This window comes from Ambystoma mexicanum, chromosome 1q (genome assembly GCF_040938575.1).
Source record: "Ambystoma mexicanum isolate Mex_15411 chromosome 1q, UKY_AmexF1_1, whole genome shotgun sequence".
In the NCBI taxonomy this organism is placed as follows: domain Eukaryota; kingdom Metazoa; phylum Chordata; class Amphibia; order Caudata; family Ambystomatidae; genus Ambystoma; species Ambystoma mexicanum.
In genome coordinates this window covers 431183404-431207313 of record NC_090922.1, presented here as the reverse complement: position 1 = coordinate 431207313, position 23910 = coordinate 431183404, and the positions used below count along the sequence as shown (strand labels likewise).

Genomic DNA, 23910 nt, shown 5'->3' with positions numbered 1-23910 from the left:
GGCCCTCATCAGAAGAAAACATTTGGAAACAAAATCATACACTACTGTCAAAGTTGAAGTATCAAAGAATGAACATGTGTTCTCATCCCTCCATTGTGCAGATAACCGACTTTTGATCTTGCTATATGAAATACCATGAGGCATACCACCATGATCAACATGTGAAATATAAAACAACTTTAGCTGATTCTGAGACACTGCCACAAACACACCAAATCCTTTTTTTCAGTTAGACTTTGTTTTTAACAGCAAAGTGGTTGCAGAATAGAAAGGATGACGTACAAATGATGTTATTTTATTATTGTGCAGACTGAACACTGTATGGATGACTTTTTAGTAACAATTGTGTTTATCTACAAGTAAATGTATGTCGTCTGCTTTTCTTATTATGTAAATCATATTATTGAAATAAAAAGATTCAGCGATTGACCGAGATATGCATGTTGCTATGCGATGATAGCCAGAGCTACATCTGCATATGTGTGGCAACACTTGATTGTATAAATATGTTTAGAGTACACTCTTCTTCAGCAGCTGCAAACATCAGCAACAGGGGTGTTATCTCCAGTGTTGTGTTGCCAAAGCAGACAATAGGCCTCATTACGAGTCTGGTTGCCGCCAGACCTGTAAATATTTACCGGCACCTAGCTTCCGGGTGACACTTGGACTTTCCAAGTCCCGGCGTACTGGGAGCTAGGTGCCGGTAAAATGTTCTTCCCCATTCCCGTGGAGTCCCGTAGGACTCCATGGGAACGGGTACATGGAAGCACCGGCACTGTTGTTAACGGTGCCGGTGCGTCCATGACGGGTCTGCCTACTGTGGCCGCTGTGCCCGGCAGGGTCAGACCTGCCGGGTACAGCGGCTCCGGCAGGCAGACCAGTAATATGCTGGTCCGGAAACAACGGTGCTGGTAAGATTACCGGCATCATTGTTTCCAGACCGGCATGTTTGTGATGAGCCCCAATGCTAGGGCTGCACCAACCCACCTCATCACAGCCGTTTCACCCCATTTGGTGAAATAGACATTTTGCTGCATGTCCTGCTGCAATTTATTTGAAGCGGTGGGCAAAGGGGTAATATATTTATGATTTTTAGAGGAGTGGGCATTTGAGGGGTTGGGGGCAGGTTGTGGGAGGGGAGCATGGCTGGCTTGCCCCCATTAAAAAAAGTAGCAATAAAGGGAACCAAGACGAGGTGGGCCAGATCAGCACGCCCATGTGTCCATGAACACAAGATGGCTGTGACGCACACACATGGGTCGCAGTGATAAGTGCATCGAAATATAAGTGATGATCCATGCAAAACACACTTGTAATGCATCAATATGAGGTGTTGAGCAGGTGTACCGATGATTCTTGGAGAAAATATGCAGGGGTGACCATTAATTTATGTATCAAGTTCCTTGGAAGGGAAAGCATGATATATAAAGACTTCAATGGGAGAACCAGAAAAGGTCCAAGCATAACACAGACATGCATACTTGAAATCAGTCCAGGAACAGAAGGATCCGTTACACAGAAAGATATAACATTAACATCAGAGTTTATTAGAAGAGTGCTTCATGTACAAGCACTAAAATTCAATATATGTTCCATGTAAGTGTAAGTATTATTACTTTAGTGAAGACCATTCATTCTCGAAGACTGATTGCACGTTAAGCATAGTGTGAGGCACAGGTCACAGGGCCCAGGTTATCTGTTCTTGTGTAATTGTACATTGTGTACTTAGTTACAAATCTCCAAATCTGCCTTGGAAAAATAACCCAATTATCAAAATACTTTAGGGCATATCTGCCGCCTCACCTTTGCAGAACCATGGTCCACATAACAGGTCAGACACGCACCCATGCTATCACAAAACATTCTTTCCCCACAGCATCCCTACCTCCCTGTGCTTGCAGCGTCTATTTCCTGTTCTCCCAGTCTATTTCCTGTTCTCCCAGCCACTTCCCCTTGTGCGCTGGAAAGGTCACAGTAAGCCACTCCACGGCCAGGCCTAGAGCTTCTGATATCACTACGTTGGTGATTTGGTGCAGTAAAACGCATAGCAGCATCACTTTTAACAATCAATGTTGGTTGACTCAATTGTAATTGTAATTTTGTAATTGTAATTAAAGTCACACTGTAGGCTGGAATTCAAAAGATATTTATTAGTAGCGCCATTGGGAAGTATAAAGTAATTATTATTATAATGTGTGTAATAATGTGTATCAGTTCCTTAGAACTTTTCACATATATGCAATTCATGATATTACAAATTCAATATACAAATACAATATCAAAGATCCATTTCCTAAAACTAAAAACGAATACAAATTCCCTTTTTCCAAGATAAAAAGTTAAATACACCAAAGTACAGCAGATCGTCGAAACACATACACATACACTACCACAACGTCGCTCAAGCACAATACGCTGTTTTTCACTCAACTTCCATATTCTATACAGGGCTATCTTGACTGCAAACCTGTTTGAATTAAGACAATGCAGCCAAAAATGCAGCTGTCCTAATGGCATCATAACTATGAACAAAGTGCTCCAAGTTCGTCGTTTAAATAGTTCCCAGTTGTTAGGCCATGTCTCTTAGTTTCGCGCATCGACTTACACATCTTACATATCCTTTCATTTTCTGGCATTTTTAAGCGAGGTTCACTCACAGACAATGATGGTGATTGATTCAGTCTGAGCAATTAAACAAATCTTCTTACAGCTGGCGGGGGCGTATGCATGTATAGTCTTGCGTTTTAAACAACGTATGTGACAGGCTACAAAACTCTTTATGGCTCTTCAAAAGTGCCAGGTTCTCATAATCTAATTGCCATTGCCAAAGCCTACGTTTCTTTAAAAAAAGTTGTTTTCAATTGATTTCACTTGCCCAAACAGAAACATTATTATTCTAGCCGAAAGCCCTCCATCTGGATAAAGTAATACCTGAAGTAGAACTGTACGCTTCTCCTTTCCATTTATTTATTTGTTTTCTCCATTGCCACAGTAGAGCTATACGTGTTCCTTTCCTTACTTGGGGTTGAACCAAGTACGATTTGCATATGGTCGTTGCCTTTCTGTCATGGCTTGGCAGGCTGAAAAAAGATGGTCTGGAGGGTTGCCAAGAGCTGTGACCGTGGTTATGATTTATTCAAAACCTTCCAGCCATCAACCTTTGGTTTTGCCTTAGTTTCCCCGCCATGCCCTGAGTTGGACGGATATGCCCAGACTTGGGTCCCAAGCCTGCTGGGCCTAGAGACCCAAGCTACTCTTCACTGATGATGCCCAATGAGGCCAAAATATGTTTGAGGATGCTTCTGGTCTTGTACAGAGGGGATGTGACCTAGCAGTTCGGGCTGGACTACCCCTTTGGGCTGGAACCAAGCCTGATTTGCATATGGTCGTTCCCCTTCTGTAATGGATTAGCAGGTTGAAAAAAGATGGTCCGGAGGGTTGCCCAGAGCTGTGGTAGTGGTTATGATTTATTCAAAACCATCCATCTGTCAACTTTTGTTTTTCTTCCATTACACAGTCAACATCTGTCATCCCACTCCATTCTTTTCAATTTATGTTCTCTCTCTTTGCATAGCATGAATATACCACTTGGATCTCTGTGGCAGATCTACACTAAAATTACAATCATTAACATCGATACATAGGTATGTGTTTTGCTAAAGGTGATACTGAACCTTTATGGGAGTTGATTCCTCTGAACCAAGAAAAGTGTAGCCAAGATGATGATCTGACCTACCTGGGAGGAATGATGCAGGCTGAATGGCCTATGAAATAAGGACGGTAAAAGGGGCTAGTTGATATTTAGCTGCTAGATAGGTTTTGAGGGGACGGGCGTGGGAGCAGGAGTATAGGGCTTTGGGTCTAACAGTTTGCCTTCCTGGCATTTTGGTCTGGGTCTTAAGTACTGTCCATGTGCCAGTCCCCTGATGCCCCCGGGAGTGAGGTACCTTCCATAGCCTCTACCTGTTCTAACTCGAGCACTGGCAGTCCCAGAGACATGCCTTTTGTCTGCAGTTCCAGCATGGATTAGGGATGTCTCCCTCCTATTGCAGAGAGGATGCCCTGTGTGTCCCTTACACAGTGGCCGATCTGCCAGTGGCTGTGCAGGGTTGCCTTTGCCTTATTTATTTATTTTAGCATTTATTTCAGGGCACCAAGCCCTGAGGCATTTAGGCGTTAGTTACAGAAAGTGCATGGCACATTAGAGAACTGCAAGAAATACGCATATGGTTACAGAGAGAATTGGTGTGTGTATATTGACTGGAAAAGCCTCACCTCATGGTATGGGGGCTACATCAGTCATTACAGGTAGGTAAAAAGCAACATTGGTATGGAAGCAAAGCCTCGCCTCATGGTACGGGGGGCTACATCAAATATGCTGTTGCAGGTAGGTAAAATGCAACTTAGTACAGGTAAGCAAAGGTCACAATTGGTGTGGGAACACAACCTGGCAGAGCCTAGCCTCATGGTACGGAGCAGATGAATTGCAGAGTAGTTGCAGGTTACCCCGTTACATTGATAAAGAAAGTAAAAGAGGTAGTTAAATCAATTACGTTGGTAAAGAAAGTGACAGAGGTATGTAGGTTATTTACATTGTAGAGAGCACGTGATTGGAATCGGTTTGCAGGTGAACAGAACTATATGATAAAACCATCTTGCTAGGCCCATGTTAGACCAGGCAGGAGTTGAGCAGCATAGCAGAGAATTGCCAGTACAAATCGGAACAGCCACACCCCGCAAGCAGGGGGCTACCTCGTATTGCCAGGCATGAACATTAGGTTACAGTGAATTGTCAATTGATCAATAGGGTTACATTTGCAGATGTAGTGCTTAAAGAGTGATGGCGGTAGAGGCAAGCGATAGTGGTAAACGTTTAGGTGATTTAATGTCCATATGATATGACATGTATTGAAGGGAAGCAGCATTGCAAGATTGGAGCCTGGAATGGTAGGCCACCAATAGTTGTGGTGGATGTACTGGACCCATTGCACCGGCTACTAGGCTATAGAACAGACGGGCTGCGGTTACAGTGGGCAGCGGCGTGAAAGATGAAGAGGTCAATTGCCGCGAGCCACGGGGAAGTAGTACAGAGAGTTGTTGCGAGGGGTTTGAGGGCTGCAGAAGTTAAAGCAAGAGTTAGAGGGAGGAAGACTAGGTATAAGTAGTCAGCGGGTGAGAGGGAGGTGGAAATCTCCTTACCTTCCAAAGCAGTGAATCTGTTCAGGGTTATCAAGGACTCTCTGGAGGAATCTCCAGCGTCAGCAAACGGATGACTCATCTGCGTGTCCCTTCTCTGGTCTGACCACACACAGCTTCAATAACACGCAGGGTTCTCCTGCTATCCATCTGACCCAGTCTGCTGGTTGCTGCTTGTGAAATGATGTTACCAGCCATGCCGCCTGAGGCAGACTGAACAGAACCCATTGAGAAAAATCAAGCAGTCTTCACCCTGCTCTCTGTCACAGTCCTATGAGCATCTAGCAGGTTTAACACAGGACATAATTAGTGATTCCCAGATGGTGGGTTCACATGGGTACCCTTACGTTATTTGCATATGCTGGCACAGACTATGCACGTTTTTCAACCCTGCTAAAGTCAACCCTGCAAAAAGTCATTTAAGCACGGATAAATGCACACGTGTATGACAGAGAAATATGTACTTGTCTAATTTCAGACATGGACAAATGAGTATTTGACTTGGGATCCTGCCCAGTTTTGCGGCATTTCTAGAATCACTGCCCACGTGGACTCGGTGTGGAACCCGGATCTCTTTGTCTATGAAATGTAAGTGTTTAGCATGGATTTTCTTTTGTGAATCGCATTATAATAAAACCTTAACATCTGTTGGACATTGTTTGTGTGGAGCAATGCCTGAGTCCCTTTGATGTGCCCATCTTACATGCAATGCCAGTGCCCTCGTATGTTTACTAATCATGACCGAATGTGCTTCTGGAGGGGAGGAATTTGCTGTGAGCATGTACAAGATGGCCGCCACTCGCTTTATTAGAACATGCAGCCGGTGCGTGGATTGGCTATCATAAAGGAACACTGTATCAGAAAGCTTCTCCTTCTCCAAAGCAATCCCCATTACCTGTGCTTGTGGTCCATCATTGTGGCGCTGGTAATTGCAAGAAGTGCTAACGCTTCCCCAGGCAACACATGCTCTTTACATTTTTATCATTAATAAATGAACGCTGTGAGATCAACAGCATCTTCAGGGCTGAGATACTTCATTTCAGAGGCTTACTTTGGAATAAGCCTCCCTTCAGCCTCTTGTATTCCAGCCACATTGAAATGAAGAAAAAAGAATGCAACAGCTACTACGGGGCTCCTGTTCCATGAGCCGTAAGGTAAATCTATTGCGCAGAAGTCTTTCATAAGACTTTTTACGCATTAAATTTACGTCACTGCTCATTTTCATTCATTTGTATGGCAGCGAGGAGGTGCGGATCATAAGTTACGATTAGGCCTCCCCTTCCTCTCCACCATACAAATACTCCAGCATTTGAGCTAGCATGTATTTTCCTGCTGGCTCAAATGCCATGGGGCTCATGTTCAGTAGAGCCATCACGTGAATGCAAAGCGTAAAAGGCTTCAGTAAGGTTTCATGCAACCACACTTTTTCAGTTATTTGTATGGTGGAGAGGAGGGGAGGAATGCAACATGCGTTTCCACTACTTCCCTTCCTCTCCGCCATACAAATGCTCCAGCATCTGAGCTGGCATTCACGCTGGGGCAAATGCTGGAGATCCTGAGGGGTTTTGCAGGCAAACCCCATACGGATCCATTGTACACTACCAGAGTGAGGGAGAGTTTAATTGTATTGTAAGCAGTGTTCACAAATGAAAATTGCACACTCAAGTGTTGAGCACAACAAGCAACGCTCACAATCAAAAATAAACGCTGCCTGCCATGGCAGCATGCCAGGCAGCGTTTACTCACTTTCCACTGGGGAGTGATAATGTGAAAGGAAAATGGCGGCATACACACTTGTACACCGCCTTTTGCCCCGTACATTTGCACTGTGCAGTGCAAATGATGAACATTTGTCAGCAAGGAGACATTTCTTATAGTGTAAACGTAATGGCTCTATGTTGCCAAATTATGTTTTAATGAAACATGAGCCCCTATGGGTTCCTATGAAATCTGCTTGCTTTTTCCGTCAGCAAAAGTAGGTGGCCGCTGCAAGAATCCATTGTAAAAACTGACTGCCATGCACAAATGCCAGTTGGCGTTTACTCATTTTCCATGGCGGAGTGCAAAAGAGTGGTGTACAGGCGCCTAGGATATTTTACACTCCACTTTTGGACTCTGCTATGCAAAAGTAGAAAATTACATGCACTGCACCTGTAAACGTAAAGGGTCCCCTCCGTGTAATGTACGTAGAGCTCATACAAGAGCTCCTCTATGGTTTGTTGAATCTGCAATGCATTTTGTTTTGTACATAAATAATAGAAGGGTGCATTTTCCAGGTGAGTCAGAAAACACTGTTTCCTCCACTTTTACTGAGCAGCCTCATTTTTGTACATTTGCAAGTCGGAGTTGGGGAATGGCGCGGAAATAAAGTCTGTCACCAATTCCTGCTCCAGCGGGTGCATTAACGCCAGCATGGATTTTCATGCTGGTGGCAATGCTATGGATTCCCATGAAATCTGTCTGAAATTAAAACCTGGTAAAGGGAGAAAGATTCCATGGGAACCCATTGTAAATGCAGCTTGCAAAATGTGCTTTGCAGGTGACATTTCCACTTTTCCACCACATTGTGGAAATTAGGTAAATTGTACAGAGGGGACCTTTTGCACAAAAGGGCACACACAGGCGTTCTCCTCTGTGCAATTAACTGCGGATCGCACACGAGCCCCAGACATTTCTTGTGACTGGGTTGCCGTTTTATTTTTTTGGCAAGAGAAAATTAAATCCCACTGAAACACGCACATACTGTAGCTCATTTTGCACTGGGCGGTGCAGGAAACAGAGGCGTAAAAGCCGTATTGCTTGTATGCGTCCATTTTCCAATCTGATCTATTTTCGTGCAGACAAAAGGCGGAGGAGGGGCACACAGACGTTAACATCTCTGTCGTACTTTCCTCCTCGGTCTTATGTGAACAATCTGTTTTATGTCTGCAAGGGATTTTCATGCAGGCGTGAAACTAATTCATTCCTATGGAATCCACCTCAGTTGTCACCTGCTAATGAGCAAGAAGATGACTCAATAGGAAACTATTTGTAAATGCTACATACCTGCAAAGCGTAATGTATAGGCAGTGTTTACTTGTTTGCAAAATAGAGAGTAAAAGCAAAGAGCATAGGTGATATTGCCTTGTTTTACTCTTTACTTTTGAGCATCACCTTGCAAAACATTTGAATGCAGGGGATCCAACAGCATGGAAGTGCAAACATTGGTGATCCGCTATACCTTTTTTCATTTATTGAACATTTGCCTGCAATTGGCATTTTTTTAAATGACCCTCACTGAGTTTGAACCCAGGATCACCTTGGTTAAAATATCGACCCATCCACCAAGACCAACCAAAAAAACAAAAGAAACAAAATTAGAGTAAAGGACGCTCATGTGTAATCGCACGAGGAATCCTTTACCCTGACATAAACTTTCCAACGTTGAGCCGGCGCGAGCGGAGTGACGTGAACAACCATTCAAATCCCCTAAGGGTTGAAGACATGCTCCATACTGCGGAGCCGCTGCCCAGGCTTGCTTGAGGCACTCCCCTAACATGCAGGTGAGTGCTTGTGATCACAGCTGCCACCCCAGCAGCCTCCCTCTCACCGCCTTGCCCCTGGGGCACTAGTAATTACTGGCGCTCCCCACATTGGGGTGCCCAATGTTTTCAGACCTCCTGCCTATATTTAAAGGGGCCGACCCTGACAGGTGGCCCATAAGTACTCCCTGAGCCACACCTGGCAGACGTGGCCCAGGTGGAGGTGAGTTGTGTGGGGCACCCCAAGCTGCATCTGATTGCTGGGCTGCATCTTGCATAAGTATCCCAGCCAAGGCAAAGACTTTGGGCCCCTCCCACACTGCTGCCTGCTGCCAGCCCATAAATAACAACTGCTTGCCAGTATCATCACAAGAGAGCTCAAGACACAAAAGAACATCAAGAAAGAGCAGAAGCAAGGACCTTGTGACAGATCTGGCCAGGCTGTCTCTGAAAGAAGCTGTTTTACATACAGTTGTTGTACAGGGCACTGTGTGAACAATGTATTTACTTTTTTTTTTAATGTGTATTTTATTGTAGTTTACGTACAGCCAAAACACAACAAAGCCAGAGGGGAACCCTTCAGTTGGGCAACTCACACCCCTCATGAAACATTGTAAACACGCCCCAACCCATCTTGACAGTGGGTCACCCTGGAGGTCCTCATTTAAATAGGGGGAAATGTCTTCAATGTTGGAGCAGATGTCAAAGTCTCCTTGTGCCAGCCTCCTACCAGCCCCGGGCCCTAATAAGAAACCAGACACCTAATTTACATGCCCCTGGCACCTAACCCCCAAGCAGCTGGACAACCAGGCAGCTACCAAACAGCTCTACACAGCTCTTATACACAGTAAGCAAATCAGCATTTTCTCAGTCATTAACATTCCTACTAAAATTGGAAAGGTAAACATCATGTCGAGAAACAAACAGGATGGAGAAAGAAAGAGGCACACTCCAACAGCAAGAGAAATGTCCTCAATATAGGAGGAGGAGGCCTCCCAAATGACCCAGACACCTTAACCTTTGTCAAGGGGGTAGCTCATTTTTGACCTGCAGAGTGCGGAAAAGTTGCTGACAACCATAACTGTAAAGGGAAGGCCTAGTCTTGACTAGGCCTTCCCTTTACAGGTATGGTTGTCAGGACTAGGCCTTCCCTTTACAGTTATGGTTGTCAGCAACTTTTCCGCACTCTGCAGGTCAAAGATGAGATACTCCCTGCCATTCCAGGACACCCTGAGTTTGGCAGGCCGGAGCAACCCCGCCTTCACCCCACGATCCAAGAAGGACTTCTTAATGGAATTAAGCCTCTGCCTCTTCTGTTCAGTTGCCGGTGCTAAGTCAGGGAAGATGTGAATTGCGTGTTCCTGGAACTTCAAAGATTTGTGTGCCACAGCCGCCTTCAAGAGCCTGTCCCTATCCCAGGCAATGCCAAGCTTGACTATAAGCGTCTGACCAATGACCTCAAGGAGCAATCTCTTGGTGGAGGGGAGGGTGGCTTAATTCTATAGCACTTGTCCACATACATGGGGTCCTCTTCCACTTCCAGCTGCAGCAATTCGAGGAACCAGGTGGAAGCAACGTCAATGGGGTAATCGCCTTGCACCGACTGGAAGACCAATAATTCGCAGTTGTTGAGCCCGCGCCTCATTCTCCAGATATTCCAAGCTGTTCTCCATTGCTAGGTTCCCCTTAACCACCACTTCTACCTCCCGCCTCATTTGCTGAACCAAGGTGAACGGTTGGGCACACTGCTGGTCCATTTCAGAGGTTTCCTGCTTAAGAGTGGCGGCTCTCGTCTCCAATTGGGCCACTTTCGCACTCAGCTCATTACATTCGCCCTGCAGCCGGGCCATGTACTGCTCAATCTGTCCCAGAGCCATCATCACAGGGTCCTGTGCCTCGTTCCTCTCCTGACTCTGTTGTTTGCCCTGCTGAGGGAAAAAGTCTGCATCCTCTGCCATTGTGACCTACAGCAAAGTGTGGCAACCCGAACAGCAAAACGTGCACAAAGGGGTAGGTACATCCAGGCCCCCACCCCCAGCCAGTCCACCCAAGCAGGCAGGCCCCTAGCTCTTGAGCCAGATGCCACTTTAAAAGAAAGGCCACCCCCAACATGCAGCAGGTCAGGGCCCTGGGACCACGCAGATCATGTCCACCTCCAGTCCACATCTCCATTATGCAGACTATGCAGGTGCGAGCTATGGGACTGTCCCAGACCTCACACTCCTCAGTCTCAGGGGCCTACATCTCCATGCAGGACTTGCTACCACACCAAGGGCTCCACTACAGTGGCCGCTCTCCTCATCCACAATCCAGCCTTGAGTGCAGCCCAGCAACTTGCGCAGACCAAGACCGCACAGTAAGTGCAGCTACCGCGGCCCACCACCATGCTCCGGTAAGTGTGTCCAGGGACCCAGCAGAAGTTGTTGCAGGGAAACCATTGCTGCCAAAAGTGCTGATCCCCACCTCCAGCGGACTCCCTGTATCCCTGCCATCAGTCCATCCGGGCGCCTCCAGCGCACACCAAACGTGCACTCTTGTAGCGGCACAGGCACAGGACCGATTTCTTGGCTCTCAGATGTCTGGCAACATTCAGGACCTCACCATGTATTCCCAGGGGCTTCCGATGCCCACAAACTCATTCAGTCGCTTCCTCTTTTAAGCGGGAGCAGCGTCAGCACGGGTAACCCTCCCTCAAGGCCCAGAGAAGAAGCCATCATCTGTGGTGACACGACCACCCCCGCCCCCCAGTATATACTTTTTAAAGACTTTTTTTAACCTTTCTAAAGAACTATTTTAAAGGACTCTTTTAATTTGTGAACATATTTTTAGATATGCAGCTGCTAAGGGTCAAGTTAATTGTATATAGGGTCTTGTGATTGTCCCTTTTTTAACAAAACTCCTAAAAACCCTGCTGGTGAAGAGAAAAATATATATAAGCAAATAACTAAAAGAACTTCACGGCAGCATTCCTTTGTCAGCCTTTCCTTTTGTGTGCCAGTGTCTTTTTTCCTTAGTGGTATTTGGGGAAAATCTTGCCCAAATCTTTGCCTTTTCATCCTTTCCCCACATCACAGCTGGGCTCACCAGGGTGATCTTGGGCCCAGGTAAGCAGGGTTGGAGACAGGTAAGAGACGAGTCATGTATTCAGTGAAGGTATTTAACATTATATTGTGTCCCCGCCTACACCTGTCTCCCTATAAGGTGCGTGGTGCGATCCACCTGCTACAGAAAGGCATAATGCTTTTCTGTGCTTGTATGCCTTCTTTTCCAGCTCCAGCCTATTATCATATATAACATGTTGGAGAAGGGATACAGAGCAGCGATTAAAGTCTCTACAATGGTTTCATCATCCGTCTTGTAAATGCTCTTCGTTTCACGTCTGTATGTGATTTTCATGCAGGCACAAAATTGATGGATTCCTATGGAGGCCGGCTCCATTTATCACCTGCTTGAAGCTTACAACAGGTCGAGTTGGTAAAGGATGCTTGCAAAGACTAGTTTACAGACAGTGGGCCTCATTACGAGGTTGGAGGTAGCCTTGCCAGTTACACCGGCAAGGCTACCTCCAAACTCACATCCGGGTCCGGCACCCGCAAAACGGGAATCAGTGGGTCATTCCGACCTCGGCGGACCTGGTAATTCCCCTTGCGCGGCAATAACGGTACTGTTGCTACCATCCATTATGCTCGCGGGTGCCGGTACGTCCACCAGGTCAGACCTGGTGGCTGCAAGGTCACCCGTGAGCAAATCCCCTAGTATGGCAGTACGGTACCAACGGTGCTGGTAGCGATACCGGCGCCGTTGTCGCCTTACCGCCATACTCGTAATGAGGCCCAGTGTTTATTTTTTGACAAGACAGTGAGTAAAAGTGAGGCGCAATGGTGATTTCGCTTGGTTTTACTCCTCACCTTTACACTCTGCCTTCCAAATGTTTAAAAATGCTCGCATGGGTCACAACAGCAAGTTAGTGCTAATGCTGGCTGGGCCCTGCTTGCAATTATCATTTCATAGAAATGTCTTTCATGTTCCCATTTGGTGGATTAGGCACAACTCCACTTGGATTTGATATTCCATTGTAAAAACATACTAAACTGCTATTAACTTTTTCATCAACAAGACAGATTACATACGACAACCAATCAATACCATAAAATGGGTCATTTCCCCACTCTCGATCCCACAACACATAACACAAGGATCTTGCTGAAAACATTGTGTCACTTCCACCAACCATATACAAAGATCAAGGTGACCACCCACACAAAAAAGTAAATGCCTCTCTCACACAAGACAACGTCCCAAGCACCCCAAAATCAGGATTAATCCACTTTCTCTTAAAATAAAACCCACCTTGGATCCAGACAAACCTGCAAACTAGCAAATGATCACCAGCCTCCCATTCATTGGCAACATAATTGTGAAAGCAGTTGTCGAGCAACTTCATGATTATTATTAGCAAGTGAAGCCTTCTCTGCTATTACCAGCCTGGGTTCAGATGTAAATGTAGCAAAGGAACAACCACCGTCCAGATAATAGATGTGATATTCAAATCAAAGGCGACTCCTGTCTGCTGGTTCTCCTCAGTCTCTCTGCTGCGTCCGACAGGGTTGACTGCCCCACAGTGACCACACATTCCAACACATCCCCACGGGTTGGTCAAAACGGTTGATGGGCACTTGTTGAATGCTGCAAGGATGATTCCCCTTGTCCCCGAAGCCCTCTGGCACCCGTGTCCTGGGGCGCTTGGTAATCCCTGCTTGGTGATGCATATTTCCATTTCCATGGGCCCTAAAGCCACAGAGTATGCTTCTGGGTACCTGTAAATTCCCAATACATTTGCCTCACGGAAGCCTGGAGCCAACTGTCTGCAGTGCTGTCAGTTTCTCACCTAAAGTTAGTCCCTCCTTGCAGGGTCCACATGTCCATAGAAAGCCACACAATGGGCTGGTGCTGAGAGTTAATGCCAGAGGGAGCCCTTTAGAATTCCTGTAAGATTCAAGCTTTCCTTATTCTTGCTTTAACAATTTATAAGCCATTTCTCTTTCCTGTCACAACAAAGGAGGGGCGGTGCTGTGTCCTGGCCTCTGCCTTTCTCCATGCACGGCTGGTGTTCTTGAACTCCAAGGGCGCGCAGCAATCAGAGTTCCCGAGGGAGACAGCAGGAGATGGGATCAGTGGGTACGCAACGTTACATATTCTGCACAGAATAGTCCTGCCTTAAACTGCTGCCTTCTATTGACATTTTATCGCAATTCTACACCACTCCCTCACACACCTTGAGCGGTCGTATTGCATTAGCTGTCAGAAAAATATGAGATTTAACAAGGCACAGCAGGAGATGATTAGCAACAGTGCTCATGGTAGCCAAATAGTATGTAACGTTAGCCTCTTCTGAGCAGCTTATATACTCCAAGAAGCGGAATTAACACTCTTGGAAATTTGGAGACCATCAAGCGTATCTCCAGCTTGTCATACTTACCAGTTACGTCTATTTCCACCACACCACTCCGCCTGTAAACAACAATACATACTTTGATGTTACATGCACATTCAGAAAGGTGTTTTCTCCCACTGCCCTCTAATTCCTTTAATTGGCCTTAAGCACCCTTGGCAGGTGAAGGAGCCAATCAGGTTGCTCCAAATCCAAGCTGAATCTAATCTAGCGATGCAAGACTTGCCCAATTCCCAATTTCTCAGCCTGCTCTGCTCTGTGAGATTGGCTTCCTGGTGTAGCCCGATTTCTTTTCCCTGGCCGGGGTGAGCACTTAATCCAGGCCAGGAACAGACCTACTGACACCACCCCGCCATCCCAGACCAGCTGCTCTAGTGGGGCGACGAGCAACCTACGAATAAAACTGATGTTAGTTCAGAAGATGGGCCACAATGCTGAGTTCCTTGCTCTTAATAAGGCACAGTACACCGGAGGAGAGTTTTAATGACCACATGAGCTTTTCTATAAAAGAAAGTGCAATCCTTAGACATATCAAATTCCTTGGATACAACCTGCCCTCATCTATTTACTCATTCCAAGTTTGATGATGCAGTAATATAGGTAGTAGACACCCATTGCTCAAACCCCTACACATATTAACCTTAAGCAGGTTATCCATTACTTCACCCTAGACATCCATCTTATTACATCCCCCAATACTTTCTACATGTACTTTTCCATTGCAACACTTTAAATAACCTTAGCACCTGCAGTCTGCCCTTATTAACTTAACCCACATTCCTCATTCAGTCCCAAAACAAAGTCAATAAATGACACACAGTAGCTTCTGCTGGTGCTGTTCCTGTCCTTCTGCACACATGACCACATGACCACAAACCCCACTCTGTGGGTGGCGTTCACAGGGCATATGGGGGGCTTTGGCAGGCCTGTGTCCTGGTAGGGCTAGTGTGCCCTGGTATGCACATGGGCTATTGAAAGCCTAATTTCCTTCATGGTGGTGCGCACGTGCACATTCCTCCCCTAGGGCTTTGGGAGCCCTTGCAGTCATATTGGGCTTTGGGAGCCCTGGGCTGCACCGCACATGTGTCCCGGGACTTTTCATGCATACGGGCTGCCCGGACTGGGCCCATGGGTGGCCTGTAGCCATCAGACCACGCTCCAGTTCGGGTCATGGCAACACGCTGCCCTGGGCATTATCCTCACCTGGGCCGCACTGTGCATGCTCCCCAGGTCTTTTCACATCTTCTGGCACATCCGGATTGGCCACCGGGCGTGTCAATGCCTCTCAGGCCACGCTCTCGCTCGGGGTCTGCCCCGCATACGCACCCCTGGTTGCAGGCGTTTGTCTTCACCCGGGCCATACTGCACATGCGGCCCGGGACTTTTCTTCACGCTCGAGGCTGCTACCCCCCCATGCAACACAGCCTTTTCTTTTTCTTTCTGTCTTTCTGTCTTTATCAATGCCTTTCAACTGTCACTTCCAACAGTTCTTCTTTTCTCCCTTCTGAGCCCAGTCCATGTCGCTCTTGGTTGGTAGTGGAGACCTGCCATTGTCCCTTAAGCCTCAAGGTTCCATGTATCCCCCTGGGTGGGGAACATGGTACAGTCAGGTAAATCCGTCTATGTAAAACACATACACATCTAATAAAAGCTTTAAACAAACTCCTATGGTGTCTTGTCTTTATTTATTTGGATACTTCTCATATATGAATAACTCCCTAGCTAACAGGGCCCATACGGGCCGGGGTTACACTGGTAAGCCATGGACATGGAAGAGGGGCTCAGAGCGGAGCCTTGCCTTGCATTTCCATGCCAATCTTGACTCTCCCTGGTCGCTGCTACGAACGAAGCAGGTCAGTTGTTTTTTTTCTCCACCCAAATGCTATTAGCACCTCAAGGATTTGCCTTTCTCAGACCTGTAACTTGGGCCCCCGGCCGTTACTGGACAGAGAAGCCCACAGAACGTGGTATTATTGCTTGATTATGATTGTTAACTGCACACCAAGCTAGCCCTAACTTTTGAATTTGTTACGTTTTTATTACAGTATTGTAAACTGCTGTAAATGTTGCATGACCTTATCTTCTTTTCATCCAGGCAAATGCAAGATGTTTTACTGTAGACAACACAAAACATTGATCGTCCACTGTGTCCTGACATTGAGCTTTAGTCATGTGTAGTTGTATGTATCACTCAAATACGCAATCGTAAGTGAACTTGCACTGTAACCTGATTGTCAGATAATTATCTTTGTCGATTTACCTTAATTGCATTGCATTAAATAATGTTAACGTCAATACATTTATTGCAGCACTGATGATACAATCCCTATTCCCTTTCACCGAATGTATTGTTGGGAAGTGCTCCAAATAAACTCTCTGGCTCATGTTTGTTCATGAAATATAAAATGCTGCTTTATTCAAGGCAGGTCTGCTTTTACATTTAGTATCAAACTCTTTTTCCTTTATCCTCTCGCATTTTGCTCAAATTCTCTTTCTTATCCTGCCTCCTCTCTTCTTTAACCTCTTTTCGTACCCCTCTGTGCGTGTTGCCTTCCCTTCATGTGTACACCAGTCTAGTCCCTCCTGTCCTTTTGCCTTTCCTCTGCTCTCCCCTTTCCATTAATTTATTTTCTCCACAGTACTTGCCCACTTCAAGATTAAGTACTGTTATTCTCGTTTCTCTTTGTTAAACCAAACCAATTATTAACTTTTTAACCTTTTAAAATCAAAGTTTGACAACAGTTTTCCTCTCATTTCTTCCCTTGTGTTTTTCTGTCCCGGAACCTTGCTGTCCTGACAATTTACCACGTTATACAATCAACACTTCTTACCCCGCCAAACACATGTATATTTCAGGTGGATTGGTCATTGCTGCTTGTTTTCCTCTGCCTTCCTCAAAATGGCTGCCCTTCCCCCTGACATTTCCTCTGTTCTTCAGGCAAACCCTCCATGTGCGTCAGCCAAACCCTCCTGGTCCGCGCTGCTTGATATTATGGTTCTTCCCTACTCCTCCTCACACAATGTCCCTTCTTTTGTTTGGAGGGTACAGGAGGAGTAGTGTTCAGATTACTTACCAGTAATCTTCATTACTCCTAGTCCTACTCTTCCTCATCACAGAATTCCCCAATGATGCTCCACCTCCCATACAGGAACTTTTTTCTTTTTCTTTCGAAGTTATAAACAACCTACATACCCACAAGACACCAGTGCATAGCAAGCCTGGACAGATCCTATGCCCTTCCACACCATAGGAGGTTGGGAGGGCCAGCAGTATCTGGGCGAGGAAGAGTAGGACTAGGAGTAAAGAAGATTGCCAGTAAGTAATCTGACCATTCCCTCTGCGTCCCTCTTCATCATCCCGGTACTCACCTATGAGGCATACCCAAGCCACGAGTGGAAGGGCCCCAAAGGAAGCAGGAAAGCAAGAGGACACCCAGGAATCAACGAAAAAACGTTTATTGTGCAATTGAAAATCGGAACATCACAGCTGGGCCACAGACAGAACCCCAACCCAAATGAGCCATCCCTAGAATTGCCCACATTCAGGCTGTAATACGTAATAAAGGTATTGGGGTCTGCCCATGTAGCAGCCCTGCAAATCTCATGCACCAGAAGACCCTGAGCATCGTCCCTGGAAGCCGCCATACCCCTGGTACAACAACCTTGCACACCCAAAGGGACAGAAAGACCAGCGGCCACATGCGCCATAGAGATCACCATCTTAATCCAGCAACTGATGGAAATCACTGACGCCTTCCTTCCATGCTCCATCCGCCCCAAAAGTCACCAGAAGACTGTTGAACCGCCAAACTGGAGTCGCCCTGGTCAGATACTCCAGGACCGACCGTCCTAAATCCAGGGAGTGGCAGGCCACTTCCTCTGGGGAAAGGGAGTCAGGAAAAAAGATCGGGGGGACCACTTCCTGGGCCAAATGAAACTTAGAGGCCACCTTAGGCAAGAAGCAGGGATCACATCTTAACACTAAACAGCCAGGCAAGATTTGTAGAAACGGTTGACGGCAAAGTAAAGCCCCAGATGACGTACAGAGGGGATGGCAACCAGGAAAGCCGTCTTGCACGTGAGGTGCTTAACATCAACAATTTCAATCAGCTCAAAAGGAGCCGAATGAAGAAAACACAAAACCAAGGGCAGATCCCAGAGGGGGGCTCCAGAACACAAAGGCAGCCGAGAAGAAGCCAGACTCCTAGGGAACCGGTCCACCAGACCAGATCCAGAGGGGGCACTTTCGGAATCCTCCAACAGGGTCTTCAATGCAGCCCACTGAGCATGCAAAACCATCTTGCAAAAACTGTAACAACCCCGGGACACCACAACCTTTGGGGGAAAGCCTGGCACCCACACAACAACAGAGAAAATGGTGCCAATGCCTATCATAGGCCTTCACGGTACTAGGCCGCCTGGAATGCAGAATGGTTTCCACCACATGTACCGAGAAACCCAAAGTCAACAACCCTGCTCTCTTAGGAGCTAAGCAGACCAGCGGATCACAGCTAACCCCAACACCTGACCCCACTCGAAGAGGGCAAGGCCAGCTGGGAATCCTCAAACTTCCCGAACATGGAGATCCATGAGCAAGAGGAACAACCCCCTGCAAGGCCAAAAGGGAAGCACCAAGAGCACCAGAGAAGAGCACTGGCAGATCATCTGTACCACCCTAGGAACGAGAGTGAGAGGAGGGAAAGTATACAGGAGACCCCGAGGCCACTTGGAATTCAATGCATCCACTCCCCATGCACTCGCTGGCGGGAACTGGGAGCAAAACCTGGGAACCTTGGCAAATGGATTCAACACCGGGGTCCCAACACTGGAGTCCAGAACCGGCGACAAACCCCCACAAACACCTGATCGGAGAACACCAACTCTGGGTAGTTGGGGAAAACCCTGCTGAGACTATCCGCTACCACATTCTCCACCCTCCCCAATGGTGTACCAACCCCACGGACAGCAAATGCCTCTCGGTCCAAACCCTAATGCACCCTGCCATAGAATTCAGGGCCCTCGACCCTGAACCACCCTGATTATTGACATGGGCCATGGCAGAGGAATAGTCGGTCCGATCCAACACATCCCGTCCCTGTAAGAAGGGAACAAACCACAGGAGAGCCCAATCAATGGCCACCAGCTCCCTCACAATTCAAGGATCGATGGCGCCCCACAAAGTCCCACTGCCCCTGTGTAGACAGATACGCCAGGTAGGCCCCCCAGCCAGAGCCGCTGATGTCAGTGGTCAACACCACCTGAGGAGGATGGTCCTATTCCACCCCCCTCTGCAGAGAGGACTTTCCTAATCACCAATCCAGATCCACCTTCAGACTGTGTTGAAGAGGGGAGGTCGAATTACCCCATCCCCTGCTCTGACAGACACACCAACCAGAAGAAGGACCAAAGACAATATGGCTGCCGATTGCACAAGCTCGCACCAACCCCCACTGCACCCACAATGGACAGGTATCATGATAAGTATCTTCTCAGTAGTCCTTATAAACCCGCAGCCGCACGAACATTACCAAGAGTGGATGAAGAGTCACGAGACGGAACCGGAGACAGCTACATGGACAGAGTCGACTAAAGCGCTGCGACGCCATGCTGAGCCGTTAGAGGCGACACGACCTAGTTGCGTCAGACATGAAGCACACCTGTTATCCTTGGGTTAGGTGCGCACTACAAATAATAAACAAACAAACGTGCCATCCGCACATCTGGGACACACACACCCCCAAATACATGAAGAACACATGCGTACAGTTCTATGAGCTATAGTACGGTGACATTTAAATACAGTCTGCACATTTAATATTTTGCCACTAGCTTATCGCAGCAACACAGAAAATCCAAAAGCAAGAAGATTACGTTACAGGCTTGCAGATGCTTACATGCAACTAATCCCATGGACTGGCAGGAGCACCCACGGGACCTGACGGAACCATGATGCACTAACCTATGGATGCTTTATGGAAGAGACACAGGGGGAACCAGACCATGACTTAGGAAATCATAGTAGGCCATAATCGTATCAGAGAACCTGAAGCCTGAGGAGCACTGTGCAAGCAGAACTACCGCAGTGGGGAACAAGGCCAACACCAAGGTTGCACTGTTACAAAGTGACATTCTTTATCCTGAACTGAAGTGACACCGGCAGTGGACAAGCATAATACTCCTCAAATTCAGAATAATTCAGAGCTTCAAAACCCACAAGCATAGTCCCTGGACACGTGACCCAGCCAAGCTGAGAGCGAGCCAAGACCTTGCGGTTGAGAAACACAGCCGTCTCGGACCAGACGGCGATCACACCATAATTGTTACATGCAGCCTACAGTTCTGCAATAGGAAAGGAGCACTAGTACGGCGACAATACTCTATATACAATTACATCGCAGACACATAGTTGCACATAGCACCGTGAACAGGTGCAGTCCGAGCTGGGAATTGATTTTGTCTCAGGCCTGGGGGCTCACGGCTCAGCCAATCACACTTTATGGCACTAGGGGTGGGAAGCTGGAGACGCCGACCCATAAATGGGTCCACATACTGTAACATGTAGTGAGTGGCAGTTTTCAGGGAAGGTCCATATCTGACACTTAACATGCTTCGAGACAATTAATTCATCTCTATAGGGTCTGCCATAAGGGAACTACCAATCAGCAGCCTCCCTGGAATGATAGGTTTTTGGAGACGGGCCCTGGGAATTATGCTTTTGTGACATCACTTGCCATGAAAACTGACCTGCGAGCCAGAGTTTGTTGAGTTGTGCTTCGAATCGCCTCTGCACACTTGATCCCTGTGGGTTATTTGTTGTAATAAACCCCAGTTGAACCTTGCTACTTGTCTGGACTTGCGTTCCTTTTGGGGGTGGGAAGGAGTTAGGCCTTCCATGAGTTTGATGTTCATGAACTTCTAGCAACCCGCCCTGCTTGCCTGGGAGTTATCCTTAACAAGTTGGTATCAGAGTGATGGTTGTGGCATGAGCCTGGCCAGAAGATGCCTCCTTCGCCGCCGTACCTGAAAAGTCTGTGGGACCTTCACGGGAATTGCGAGTAAACAGGAATAGAGATAACCGGAGATGGGCTGTTGGGAGCCACTTTTAGATAATTATTCCGCCCGCGATCACTGACCAGTCCATGGCAAACAAGGAGGGAAAGGTGAGCGGTTCACATGGAGCCAGCGGCCGCACAACATCCATAACACGAAACGTAAGTATTGGTCAAGGCAACTGGCAACGAAAGGTGTGAGGGTGGGTATTATATGAGCGCGAGGCGGGAGGTATTGTTGCAATGTTTTGTACTTGAAGTGTACCAGTAGCAGGTTCGTGTTTGGTAGGGAACTCGGAGCAGAGACAGAAGTTCCTTTTTTATGTCTAGGTTTCATTTGGTCTTCGAGGTAAAAGGTCCTGGTGATGAACCGGGACTATCGACTTGATATGCTTGGACTTTAGAAGTATGTAAATAAAGGTATTCCTATGAGTTAAGCGTTTTAGCTTGTAGCATCGATGATGGTATTCCCGTAGGGACTTACCTGGAGCTATCCTAGTGTACGGAAGGTGAGCTATCTGGTTAAGTCTCCTGGAGAGAGGCATTTCACACGTTAGGCAAGGTAACAGGTGCAGTTAGCCACAAGAAATAATGGTATACTCTGCTCTGGAGAGGTGGGAAAACAGCTGTAGGGGTTGTGGGGTTTGTGGGATCTCGTGGGGTTATTTGCGGAATTGAACTAACGGGTTATTGTTCTCTGTGTGTGCAAACTGTCTATCCACCGGTTTGAACTTTAGCTTGGTGACGTCACCCTTAGGTTGGTGCATAGGATGGAGTGGCGTGATGGCGAGGAGCTAGCATTGTGGACTTGGGGTTGGTAGAGAGGTGAACGAGTGGCAGTGCATGGAAGGTGCATGCGCAAGATTGTGGTGGTGTGCGATAACGCAGCGAGGCTGGGGGAAGGTGGGGCTATTCTTGGAGTATGCCGTATAAGGTAAAGAGCCGCAGGGGCTCGTAGCAATTGAAACATGAGAACCACTGTATTAAAACCTTTTCCATTTGACAGCGGACTATCAAAACCCTTGAGTAGAGGTCAGGTAAAAGGTAATAACGTACCCCATGTATCAGGGGATGGTGGGGGGAGTAATATCCATACAACATCTGGACACTGCCCCCTTACAAAAACAAAATTGTGCAGTATAGCATACAATGATCAAAAGACTCAGAGGGGAAGAGCCTGAACCCATGGCTGCCTAACAGCACTTTTTCCAAAGACGTGCTGCAATCGATGCTGACTCAAACACAGGGCACATACAAAGGGAAGAAGTTAGAAAACACCATGGCCATAAATCAGTTGTGGTGCATGTTCCAGGAGGGGCACGGAGAAAAGGTATGGATTATGAACCAACACGAGGTGAAGGAGGAGGGCTCGGACACTTCTGCACCTCCACCATCCGCCCTTAGTTTGCTATCTGATGATGCAGATGACAAACAGGGGATATACCCAGTGAGGGAGCTGAGAGCAGCAGCGGGATATTCAAACCCAACATACAAACCACCACCATATACCAAAGACGAACACCGGCGAGGCCTAGGGAATGCCGCCAGCAGCACCGACCCCGATGAGGAGGGGCTGCGGCATTTGAAAGCAGAGTTCGAGGGAATAGGGGCAGAGGAATGGATAGCCGCACAGATACTCCTGAAATTAAAAGGGAAGACGACAGGGGTAGCGGAAGGGTCAACACAAGCAATAGAAAATTTGGAATTGGAACAGTGGAGGAGTGATTGGGCAGCGCAGTGGAGTAGGAGCAGCGACAGGGGGATAAGGAAGAATAGTTAGCACGTGAAGAGGAGGAACAGAGAAGGGAGAAAGAGGCGGCGTAATAGAAATGAAAAGAAAGGCGGAGACAGGGAAGAGCGGGAAAATAAGGAGAGGAAGGAGAAGGAAGTGGAGATGGCAGAATGGAGGGGAAAGGTATTAATGCAGGAGACATGTAAGTATGAGGAGAGAAGGTTGAGGAAGTTACAGCTAGAAAGACTGATAAGGGAACGAGAACGGGAGGATGCGGATGCGCGAGCAATAAGGGTAGTGAAAGACCAGATTGCACTAGGGTTAGAGAGGAAAAAACAAGATGAGGAAAGGGAGAGGGAAAGGAATGCCACAGATACACCTGGGTGAGGTTCAGTAGAAAGAGGCACCACGTGTTTGGGGGAACAGGAGGAGAACACATGCAAATTTGCAAATATCAACCTTAATGTAGACCGCAACTCAAACCCTACCACACGATAGCTGACTTCTTCCGAAGGGTTCTGCAGCGACATGGACGAATGGTCTGACGACAACATTGAACACCATTGCGGTGACAGAGGGAGGCACAGAAAACTCTACCTCACTAGGACAGGAGACGGGGCATCATGGGAGTGTAGGTCCCAGGGCAAAGGGGAAGGTGGGCCTGAACGGGGTGAACACACGCACTAGACAACCGATGACTGCACTGCACAGACTCCATACATTTATAGATTAACGGATCTCCCAGGTCCTAGGGGGGGCGGAGGCCACGTTGGCTGACTCCAGAGGGCGACTGTCTAGAGTACATGACAAAACCACACACATCCCGAGGTTAGAACCCACTGACATATGCACAGACATAGAGGATGAATGGGGACTCATTCAAATCAAGCAGTACAGAAGAACAACAGAAGAGAGGGAAGCATACTCACAGATGCCCTTATTGGAGAGGGGTGGGACACA

At 47.3% G+C, this 23910-nt stretch overlaps 1 protein-coding gene across 1 annotated transcript in view; it reads left to right on the top strand.

The window, feature by feature from the left end:
- The window catches only part of LOC138528305 (5-hydroxytryptamine receptor 3E-like), a 482037-nt gene that overhangs the window by 226134 nt on the left and 231993 nt on the right, over nt 1–23910 (top strand). The window contains exon 4 of the mRNA XM_069639783.1: nt 5675–5784. Within this exon, the coding sequence (XP_069495884.1) occupies nt 5675–5784 (110 nt within the window). The remainder of the gene's footprint in view (nt 1–5674; nt 5785–23910) is intronic.